Genomic DNA, 12719 nt, shown 5'->3' with positions numbered 1-12719 from the left:
TTAAAAAATAAATTAAATATATTAAAATATTTAGTTATTAAATTGTTAAAGGAATGTTTGTTACTATGTATAAGTTATACCAAAACTTTCGATCTTCAACGGTGTACTCGAGAGTGGAAAAATAAAGGAAATGATAATTTTGTATTTTGAACAAATATTCTTCAATTTTGTAATTTTAAAATAAATTAAAGAAATGAAATAATTTCCATAATTTAATCTCTTCACTTTTATAAAACTATGTAAAAGGTGTTTGCAGTTTGAAATTTTTTTGATTAACAATCCAGTAAATTTATAATTAAATGATGTAAAGAATTATTAAAAATTATTATCTGATTGTATAAAAAAAAGTGAGTTGTGTTGTTAAAGTTTGCTGCACTCATCATAATGTATTGATATCGATTATAGTAACAAATGTGAACTGAACAAAAATTAAATATTCCTCTCACTCTACAACACAAAGGGAGTAGCAGATTCATTGACGTAGTTGGCAGCCACCAAAATATTTCACCGGAAACTTATACAAATAAATCAGAAATTAAACTGTACAGGTTTACGAACTCAGTAATTCCAGAAGCTAAAACTGGGATTTTAGTATTAGATTTCCCAGTTTTCACACCAAAGGATGAAGAGAAGTCTCACAAAGTTGTAAAAGAAAAATTATTGGAAAAATAGCTGTAACCGTGAATGAAGATGATGATATTCATATCTTATCTTTTGGAACTTCGACTCCTTGACATGAGATCTCTGAGGCCGCCAACAATCCACGTCTCTTTGGCAACATCAGAAGAAATGCCGTAAAAATCAGAGTCGTATCGCATCACCACCACCTTCTCCGTCTTTCTCTTCTCTTCCTCCATCAACGACTTTAAACTCTGTCCCTTCTTTACCGCCACCTCATCTTTTTCTTTTCCTTTTTCTCTCTCCACATTCTCCTCTTCTTCACCACCTTCCCTCTCTCTTACCCAACTTTTCGCCGGAGCAGACCTACAACGCATCAGCAATAATGCGTTCGAAGGAGGAACCGACACCGACACACTTTCCTCGTCATTTCCTCTCTCCTCTGTCTCTTCTCTCCGCTTGTTTTGGTTCTCTTGCAACACCATGAACCATTTCGAGAAAACAGTTCTCGATGCTTCATTCTCGTTCTCTCCCACGCCCACGTGGTTTTCCTCTTCCTCTTCGACTTCTTCCTCCTCGTCGTCGTCTTCTTCTTCGGTGGCGATGTCAGTTCCGGGGAAGGAGCCGAAGCATCTGAAGTCGAACCTTATGCTTCGCAAACAAGTCAAGAACTGCATTATCTCCTTCTTGAAACCGAGGCTCTCGGCCCAGCCGAGACGCTTCCTCTGTTTTTTGTCGGTGTGGATCTTCTCTATCTCTTCCATCACCGATTGCCAGCTCCTGCACGCGGTCGTTTTGGGCCGGACCTTGATCTGACCGGCGCACGTCACTTTGGGGGAGGTTGGTTCCGTGATTTCAGAGCCCATTGACTTGGTTTTGGCCCATAATAAAGGACTGGCTTGGCCTCCGCCGCCGCCTCTGGAGAAGGATTTCTTACGGTGGTGGTGGTGGCTGTTGTGGTGGCGTTTGGTGGGCTCGGAGGGTCGGGCCGGGCTGCAAATGGGCTTAGGCATTAGAGTAAGATGAGCCCGAGATGGGAAACAAACTAAGAGATCAGCAGAGGGCGGTGCTTGTGCTAATGCTTTGCCTTCCCTTCCTTTGATCATATTTGTTGTGGTTGTAATTTGTTTTGGGTTAACGTGTATGTTGCAATGATCTTAGATGTTGAGGGTGGTTAGGAAGAGTAGAGTAGTGATAGTAGTAGAAGTAGGAAATATGAATGTGTGAGGGGCTTTTAAAAGAAAGGAGGGAAGCAATGACAGCTTATGCAGTTATGCTTTAGCCTTTATCTAGGTGTTCCTTCTCTTTTATCCATGGGTTTGTTCAATTCATTCTAAATGCGCTGCCTTTTGGTCCCCCCCCTCCCCACTCTTTGAATTCGGGTCACGGGGGGGTTATTTAAAATACATAAATAAAAACTGGTGCTTCCTTGGTTAGGGAAGTATTTAAAAAAGAGAAAGGTTAAACGGAAAGGCAAAGCCCACGAGGCTTGCTTCATGATCCAATCATGGCCATAACTTGTGAGCCCATGCCAGATAGTTGAGTTCACTCCTGCATGCCCTCTTGCTAATACACATGCTCTCTACTCCATCTCCACCTCAACTTCCTAACCACCCCTCCTTTCGAACCCACAACTTTTTGTGAGAATATTTAAAGAAAGCAAAAGGGTCCTTCTTTCAACAGAATGAATAGAGATCATTGCATTGCTTCGGGATCAGTTTCAACTCATCTTCCACTTAATTGCTTCCCAAACCAAACTGCTGCTGCACCATCATTCAATTCAACTCATCATGCCATCCCAACACAACAAACAAACCATTTTCTCCTACTCCAACCATTCGCAACACCCACATTTCAATGCTCCCACATCAACTAGCTACACTACTACATACATTACATTATTTTCTTTCCATTATTTAACACAAATACGTCCCAACGTTTTTATGCCCATAAATTATTCAACTGGAATACTCATGCGTAGCTCAATCTATGCAAATAGTAATAAACTTTATTAAAGACGAGTCATTAATTTTTTTTATAAAAAAAAAAGTAGTTATCAGTAAAATTATTAGTCATTTTATTTCAATAACATAATTAAAAATAGTGCACATAAGATTTTTTTACCCTTTTCTTTATCTTTCTTGTCTAATTGTCTCGTGCTTTTTGTCTTTAAAAAGTGAATATATCTAAAGAAACCAAAAATGTTGGCGTGAACTGAGTGTAAAATTTAAAGAAATATATATATAGTGATGGTAAGTGTATGAATATGATTTGACAGCTGCAAGCAGGAATTTCCTTAGGCCTAGGTTGAAGGAAATTTTGAAGTACCTTTGTTCTTTCTCACTCCTTTTGTTTTCCTGAATCGGGGAGAATGTTAAATTGCAGCCGAACTAAAGTTATGAAGGTGTGAAACGGGGACTAATTAAAGTGAGGATATCATAATGAAGACGGTAATGCACTTGAGAGCATGGGAAAAATGGTCCCCTCCAGTCATTATGCAGGTAGCACTAGGATTATAATTTTATGCTTTACCAGGACGAATCATATAATACTCTTCTTCATCTTTATCATTTAATTCATAGTTGTCATCATCATATTGAGATCTTCCAGACTTCTATTTACATATATTCCATGTTACAGCCATATAAACAAAGCCAAATAACGCTTAGAAAAGGTGATTGTAAGGTAACTTCCTCGACTCATACACGTGCTTCACTCTCAAACTAACATATTTCAATTATCTTTTCAATTTTGAAAAGTTAATTGCCCATGCGTGTTTGACAATAAACTTTACTTACAGACTTACTTTTACTAGCGAAATCTGTTAAATAAATTCAAATTTCGGAGAATTTCAAAATATCCCAGAAAGATCAAAGAGAGATAAAGGTAGCCAAGATTTAGTGACAATTTGCAATCAATTGGTGTGGGAAAAAATCAGCGACTATATCGAAAGACCATAGCCAATATAATACATCATCACAGTGTTGCTCCTTAACTCAACAGATGTTTTTCTGTGTATGCAATTTTGTCGTATATATGACAAATTGAAACAGTTAATTACTTGCTGCATGGAAAGCAATATGAAATAATTAAGTTTCTGGTAGGGGGCATATGGTATATAAAGTCATGGTTAAAAGGGTTAGACACATGTATCTGTCTTTTGTGTCAAACAATTTTAAAAAAAATATTTGTTATCCCATAGAACTTTGAAATAAAAAGAGTTCTTAAAAACTAATTTCAATATTGACTTCTACCCAAAAAAAATTGCTTTATTTCAAATATCAGAACCTAAACTTTAACTTGAAATTCTTTATTTTTAATTTTAGTTTTAAAGTAAGTTTGAAGCTAAAAGAAATCAGACAAAGTGCTACTTTGGAAGTAATATATAACTGCTTTTAGTTCATTCAATTTAGAAGAGACTTACAATAGATAGGTGTGCATGAGGTTGAAGAAGTCATTTTCTGACCACATCACGTCAAATAAGAGTGTGGAAAACAGAAAGTAAAAGAAAGCGTGTTAAAACGTTTGCATCTTCGGCACTGTAGTTTTGGCTTTTCAGAAGAGAGACAGCTCAACTTCTTACATGAAACCGAAGAATAGCTAGTTGGCAACCAACTTGCATTATAAGATTTAATAATCTAATTGATATTGAGACATGTGGATTTAATTCACTTTGTAAGTATACAAGCTTGCAGTGGATTTCAAATCCTCTTACCTTTCGGGTTAAAATAGAGTTACATTTTATTCTTCTAAGAGACTATTAGTAGACTTAAGTTGTGTCTATTATCTCACTTGTTAGTAGAACATACTATAATTGATGTATTTGTGATGTGTGTTTGATGTGAACTTTCATTATCTCAACGGAATTTCATTTAATTAAATTATAATATAAAAATTGTTCTAACAAAGAAGGATGTCTTCCAATTAAATTATTCAGTTTAGGCAGAGTTACTTTTAGTCGAGTTGTTCTCCTTTTTTTTTTATCATATATTTAGTTTTGTTTTTAATCTTTTTTTATATTAAATGTTAATTCTTCTTTTAAGGTCAAATTCTGTTATTTCAGTAATTATAATAATATATAAAAAATAGGATTGTTATATTGTTTATTATTATTATTTTTTAAGATTATTTTCATACCGACTTTATTTTTATTCGTAAGAGTCTAAAAACTACTCGGATCTGACCAATGATACCACTAGCCCCTCAACCTCAGGCCCAGAGATTAGAGGCTAACTAATCAGAACCATCCATGACATCACAAGCCCCCAACCACAGAACGAGGCCTTAGAGGCTAACTAATTAGAATTTTGTTAGTAATAATGGATCGAGTTTGGGCTCGACACCATGTCAAATTATGATTTGTATATGGTCTTTCTTCGTGTCAAGTTAAAACTTATACGTGACCTTCAATAAATTGGACCGAACTATGACTCGACATCATGTCAAATTAAGACTTGTACATGATTTTTCTTCACGTCAAATTACGACTTGTATGTGGATTGAGTTATAACTCGACACCATCTCAAGTTAAGACTCGTACATTATTATTTTTTCACGTCAATTTAAGACATGTACGTGACCTTCAATAAATTGGACAGTGTAATAACTCGATCGGCACCACATCACTTAAGACTTGTACATGTTTTTTCTTCACTTCAAGTTAAGACTTGTACACGACCTTCAATAAATTGAACCGAGTGATAGCTTGACACGACATCATGTTAAGACTTGTACATGAATTTTCTTCACGTCAAGTTAAGACATGTACGTGACATTCAATAAACTGGACCAAGTGATAGCTCAACACCACATCACTTAAGATTTGTACATGGTTTTTCTTCACATCAAGTTAAGACCTATATATGGCCTTAAATAAACTGAACCAAGCGATAGCTCGACACCCTCAAGTTAAGACTTGTACATAGTTTTTCTTCATGTGCAAGTTAAGACTTATACATGGCCTTCAATAAACTGAACCGAGTAATATTCAACACCACATCAAGTTAAGACTTGTATATGGTTTTTCTTCACTCAAGGTAAGACCTATATGTGGCTTTCAATAAATTGGACTGCAGCCTTCAATAAACTAGACCGAGTAATAGCTCGACACCACATCAAGTTAAGACTTGTACATAATTATTTTTCACGTAAAGTTAAGACTTGTACATGGCCTTCAATAAACTGGACTGAGTAATAACTCAACACCATATCAAGTTAAGACTGTACATAGTTTTTCTTCACCTCAAGTTAAAACCTATACGTGATCTTTAATGAACTAGACCGAGTTTGGTTTCAGCACCATGTCAAGTTAAGACTTAGACATGGTTCTTGGCATATATTCTACATTTCCTGATTGTGTACTAAATTCTAACAATATAACAAACTTTATTCATTTTGTATAAACATGCTCAACTTGTAAAACAAAATAACAACATGTCCAACTTACAAAACTTACCAACTCACCCTCTAACATTAAGGAGTATTTGTTTGATTCAAACTTGAAAACAATTAGACTTGATATATATTAAGATGAAATTAGATTATATATGAAAATGTTCCAGACAAGAGTATTGACGATCACAAACCTAAAACATTCAGTTAAGGTTGGTTAAATTTCGAGATAGTCACACTGATCGTATCTTTGCAAGCTTCATGGACTCTAAGGAAATAGGGGGCTCCACCTGCAAAAGATACACGCTCAAGTTCGTAAGAGCATAAAATATAACGAGTATAGTGTAAAATATGAATTGAAAGTTACTTCTTGTGTTGTGTGTTATGTGAGTTGTTTTCTTCCCCTTATATAGGGTAGTGCTCTCCCCCCTTCTCCTTGTATATGGTCTTATTATTGGCTTAATTCAGTAATAAATGGTGTATCCTATTTAAGCTGATTATCTGAGATCCCTTTATTTGGGTTGATATGACATTAATGTCTTTAAAATGAATATCAGTAGGCGATCTATTTATACAAAATATCGGGTTCGGCCCATGACACTACAACCCCTAACCTCATACATAAGCCAACTTAATGTAATGTTCTCTTGAAATATATATTTTTTCAAACCTTTGTATTTTAATAATACAATTTAAATAAATTTTCTGTAGCATTATATTATATTTTATCTATAACATTTATATTAAAATATATTATGTAAAATACACATTTTAAGTGAGAGTTGTATATTTTTAAAGTTTACAGTCTAAACATATATAACATTTATTTGAATATATTCTGTGAAATAAACGTAAACTACCTTTATTGAAATTTTGGACAAAATTTAAAATGAATGTAGATAAACCTATCTTAAGATAGAAACATAAACATTCTAATTTAACAAAAATTGAATTCAAATGAATTAAAAAATTTGGGTGAATCATAAATATGCTAATTTAAGGAAATTTAAATTAATTAAATTTTGTTGGTTGGTTTGGAGAAAATTTGTTTGTGAATCACCCCCACCCAATTGAATAATACTTTAAAACAAGAGTGATTGCTATTAAAAAAAAGTAAAACCATATAATAAAATAGAAAATAAACATTGAAACACAAAAAATAAAAAAGTGCATAATAATAAGATAAAATTGAAATGAAGATTAATCCAATTTCTTGTTCTTGGTATACGATTAGCGTTTGGTGAGTCCAAACAATATGTTTTTCTTCCTACTACTCCACAAATTAAAAAAGAAATGGTTGGTTTGGAAAATTTGTGTTTGTAAACCACCCCAATTGCATAATACTTTAAAATAGGAGAGGGATTGCTATTAAAAGGTAAAACACATAAAAAAAATAAAAAAGAAAATAGTGAACACAAAAAATAAAAGAGTTTATAATAAACTAAAACGAAAACAAAGATTAGTCAAATTTCATGTTTTTGGTATACGGTCACCGTCTAAGGATTCTAAACGATATGTTTCCTTTCCTACTACTTTCACAAAAGCAATATGGTACTACAAATATCAATCAACTGCACATATGATAAAAATGATGCATGATTGATTTACCTATCCATGATATGCGCCAAAATTTCTAATTAAGAAGGATGTCTTCCAACTAGATAATTCAGTTTAGCCAGAAATAGTGATTTTCAGCCGAGTTGTTCTTCCTTTTTTTATTATATGTGTCATTTGTATGCTTTACTTGTCCTCCCTACTCTTATGTATCCAGTCTTGTTTTCAGTCCTTTTCAAAATTAAATGTTAATTCCAATTTTAAGGCCAAATTTATTTATTTCAGTTATTATAATAATATGAGAAGAAAATAATGTGATTGCTATATTGAATATTTATTATTATTTAAGATTGTTTCCTTATCGATTTTATTCCTATTTGTAAAAGTCTTAAAACTACTCAGACCCATTTCACACTAATTTCCATTATTAATAAAAATTTATAATGTAGTTTTTAAATTGGTATATAATCATTAGCTACTAAGGTTCTATTCTTTTAGAGACTAATTTATAATCTAAAATATTAGTACCTAAAATTTTGGTAACCAATTTAGATACGGACCAATAAACCATTTTATAAATTTTTATTAATAATAGAAACCACTTTAGATACGAATAATTTTTTAGTCTCTAAAATAGTAAATAATGTAATCAATATAATGATGACTTATTTTTAATCTCTAAAATTAATTTATATTTAATGATTTTCTGAAGTTGAGTTAGATTTCAATTTTCTACTTTAATATATTATTTCTTAGTATCTTCTAACAACGCAGATACATACTAACGAAAGGTATTGCGTGGATGTGCAGGTGTCTTGGTAATTCCTTTTTGACGGGGTCAGATTGATGACTTTGTTCTGTGCTGCAGTAAAGAAAGTGTTTTTGCTGTATGCTTTTTGGTTTGGTGCTGGATTTTTTACGGTGTTTGAATGTGGCAAAAGCTTTTTGGCTTATGTTTCTTTCTTATAAGGATCGGTCTGTCATTGTTAGCAATTGGGTTTTTGGTACAACTTAGTCGGTTCATAGTTATGACTTAGTTGTTGAATGGTGTGTATTGTATTGGTTTGTTGAGTTTGTCTCTTGGGTAAGGTCCTCCAACTTGATGGCAAAGACCTTGTTTAGTTGTTGGATGTATGCTCTTGTTTGAGGGTGTGACCTCTCTGGTGGGGTGATATAACTGTATTTGTTGGGTTTATTTACCTATGAGATTTTAGCTTGATAGGTAGTACAATATTTGTTGGATCCTTAGTTTGTAGGGTTCTAGAAAACCTGTTTTGGAATTTTGTATAAGGGTGTCTCATTTTATTTTATTTATTATTTGCTGATAAAAAAAAAGTATTTCATGTAAAGATCGAGTTTAAAGAAAAATAAAAAATACATACTTAAATAAGACATTAGTTTAATTGGATTTAGATTTTCATGTGAAGACCGAGTTACATATTACTTCTTTATATGTTGCAATGGAAAATACGCGCGCAAAAGTTGTAATTGATAATTCGTGATGATATCATGCGATTAAGTGCATTTTAGGCGATAATTTTCTTTTATAATTTTTAAATAAAGTTTGAAAAGAAGTATCTTAAAACAAGATGATATCTTGGATGAGAAGTGTAGTGCAGCAATTATAGTTTTTGTTGGGTAGCCCTATAATTATAAATTTGAAACAGTTTGAGTAACTAGGCCCATGATGCATTAATTTACTTATTATAACATCTCTTTACGGAAAGCAAGATGCTTCGTATTCGGCCATATTAATGCTCTCGAAGCTGAAAACCATATTTCAATCACTTCAGGTTCGGTGGATATATACAATGAGAATAAGAAAAAGGACTCTTCAATTTAAAAAATAATTTGGAAAAGATGTATACATCACCAAAAAAAAAATGTTTTCAATCATTTTCTTTTAGTTTCGTAACATATGCAATTTCTTTGTAAACAGTGATAGATCCAGGAATTTTCTTTAAGTTGATAAAGAATAGTTTATAGTATTTATGCAAGAGAAAAATATTATAATCTTTTACAAAAGTATATCATTTTATGAAAACAAAATGTAAAATATTTAAGTTTGTGTGAATTAACTAATATAGTAATTTTATATAAATCTTGAAATCAAAATAAACTTTGTATCATATTCTTTACTCAAAACAAATTAGAGCATTAGTTTATTTAATCAATAAGCTAAGTGCAAGCTAAAATATAACAACAGGAAAGAGTTTTGTATTGTGAATTAATATATCTGTAATTTAAATTATATGTTATCTTATTTAATGTATGACATATGGGTAGGTAATCCAAATCACATCAATAACAATTATGCCTCACATGATTAATAATATAATCTCTAAAAGTAGTTGAAGAGATTATTCATATTTGAATAGACAATCGATTTTTGGAAATATTTCTAAGGATGAGGAGATAAAACAAATGCTTGAGTCCATATATGACTATTTACTAAGAATTCAAGTATTATTAGATTTCATTTTAACTAGGTAAAGAACTAAAAAAAAATTAACACGAATTCTAAGAGATGGGACGTTCTTATCGTATTTGGACGATTTATAGTCTCAGATGGTTAATAAAAGTTGTTCTGGTGGAAGACTTATTACAAAAATTCTTAAATAGAAATAAAATTTAGATAAAAAAATTAATTGTTATATTAATTAAATTTTATATTAGGTTAGAGATTATAAAAATTATTACTATTTAAATTAATTTTTATTATTGATAAATAGTTTTTAAATTGATATTTAATTAATTTTTAAGGTTTTAGCTAAAAAATTTAGAATTTATATAATTTTTGTTGTTAAAATCTTGGTAGTTAGCTACATATCAATTTAAAAATTATTTATTAAATAGAAACTAATTTAGATATCAATAATTTTATATAATAATTTTAATAGTTTTTTTTAGTAGGGAGTGTTTATAAGTACGAGTACTATAAACCTTTTTGGTGTGTATGTGAATTAGGCATAATTGATTGTCAAAATTTGATTTTTTTCGTTGTATTTCTTTTTATATTTATAAGGTGAGATAGGAATAAACAATTATTCAAAACAAGTATCATATTACACAAGTATTTGAAGCTTACCAAAATTACATAATTCATGAAAAAAATTCTTTAAAACTTTATCATATTTTTAGATAATATAAAATTTTCAACACATCTTCTCCTACTACAATATCAAATATAGAAATAAAGAAGGGTTTGATAAATAATTTATATGTAATAAACTTTTATACTCTAATAAATTCTTACACCATCTTAAAATATATCTTAAAACTTAACTTCACAAAAACATCATAAATAAATAAAGTTTACACCCCACTTTATATATATATATATATATATATATTATAATTTAATAAGATTTAAAAAATATCTTCTTTAAAAATATATCACGATCTAAAAAATTGATTAAAAAAAATTATTTCACAGTTTTTTTCGAGTAAGATAGATGAAGAAAGATATAAATAAGATACATTATACAATAAAAAAAGAGAAGAAATATATATAAAGATATTATAAAAACTAGCATAAACACAGGCTCGATTACACTTATATATTATTATAATGAATTAAAATTTAATATTTATATTAATTTTAATTATATATTATATATTATATTATATTTGATATATGTAGTAATGTATAGATTTGAGTGGAGTGGTAATTTTTCTCTACTATTTTTATTCTTCTTTGTAAATAGAATGATAATTTTGAGATTCAAGATGTTAATTTTAAAATATGACAAAGGAAAAAATAAAAACATGAATTATGTATATAAATTGTGATAATCTCATTATGTATTGTTGTGGTATAGTTTTTTTTTTATCAAAAATAAATATGAATCAGTTTAGGGGTGATTCAACTCTTATACAAGAACTCATCCATAATCTTCAGCACAAGACTTACTCCAAAGTTTGTCAAAACAGAACTCTCCTAGCTAACCCAGAGGAAGACATCTTAGAGAAAACAGTCAAACAGCTTGAATGAATACGTCATAAGATCATCCTCATACAAACCAACGGATTTATGCACCAATCAAAAAAGGAAAAATTCGCAAACTGTGACTTGGATGTAACCCATGACCAAGCCTTTAATTGAACCAAAGTAAAATCTTCCAGAACATCCACTACTCCCCCGTTAAAAATAACCATGTTTCTATGCTTTCAAATCTCGTTGACTATTGCGATCCAAATAACACCTCAAACCTCATTCACAGAATCAAACGCGTTGCTCAACATAAACTGGAAAAAATTTAACAATGGAACGATGTGAAATACGCTCAGCACGCCCAACCATGCACAACAATGGTTCCACAATAACCAAATAAATCTGGACTCAGTTGTGGCATAGTTCTAATAAATAAAATATTGGATCGTTTAATATTTATGGCATTTTGGGGTCATATTTTTTAAGGGAAATTTTATTTAAAACGTGTTAGAGCACTACAAGAAAATTATGAAATAGAAACCAATTTTTAAAGACCAAAATAATTAGTTGCAATAGTAACTCAATTAGAGACCATTTTAAAACTACAAAAAAAATTGGTTTTTAAATTAGTTTCTATTATTGTTAAATAGTTTCTAAATTGGTATCTAATTAGCAACTAAGGTTTTAACTACCAATTATTTAGTTTCTAAATTTGGTAGCGAAAACTTTGGTTGCTAATTAGTTACCAATTTAGAAACTATTTAACAATAATAAAAATTAATTTAAAAACCAATTTTTTTAGTTTTTAAAATAGTCTCTAATTTAATTACTATTACAACTAATTATTTTGGTATCTAAAATTGGTTTCTATTTCATAATTTTCTTGTAGTGGAGTAGTGAACTCAATATAATTTATTCGACAATTACTTTTTTCATCCGACGAAATTTGAATTTGTATTAAGTTTTTTGTGAAATGATAAAAATATTTTTAAATAAAAAGGGTACGTATCAAAATATATATTTCAGATTTTTTTTTCTGAAATATATTTTTGAATTTGAATTTCTGGAACACTTTTTTATTTCTGAATTTTTGTTTTGAAATATATTTTTAAATTTTGTTTTTTATTTTTTATTTCTGGAACAAAATTTTGATTTTCTAATTTTATTTTGAAATTTAACTTTCAAAACTCAAAGTTCTATTTTGGATTTATTTTTTCAAAAT

At 30.3% G+C, this 12719-nt stretch overlaps 1 protein-coding gene across 1 annotated transcript; it reads right to left on the bottom strand.

Annotated features, from left to right (window-relative positions):
* Positions 1-448: 448 nt before the first annotated feature.
* Positions 449-2142, bottom strand: LOC137821995 (nucleolar GTP-binding protein). Its single transcript, XM_068626834.2, has one exon. The coding sequence runs from the start codon at positions 1722-1724 to the stop codon at positions 708-710; it is 1017 nt and encodes a 338-aa protein (XP_068482935.1). The 5' UTR covers positions 1725-2142; the 3' UTR covers positions 449-707.
* Positions 2143-12719: the final 10577 nt, after the last annotated feature.

This window comes from Phaseolus vulgaris, chromosome 9, assembly GCF_051622355.1.
Source record: "Phaseolus vulgaris cultivar YP4 chromosome 9, ASM5162235v1, whole genome shotgun sequence".
Taxonomy (NCBI): domain Eukaryota; kingdom Viridiplantae; phylum Streptophyta; class Magnoliopsida; order Fabales; family Fabaceae; genus Phaseolus; species Phaseolus vulgaris.
This window is presented reverse-complemented; position numbering and strand designations above follow the sequence as displayed.

Excerpts from the sequence above, each read along its gene's own strand:
- LOC137821995 (XM_068626834.2), bottom strand. The coding sequence starts at position 1,724 with ATGATCAAAGGAAGGGAAGGCAAAGCATTAGCACAAGCACCGCCCTCT.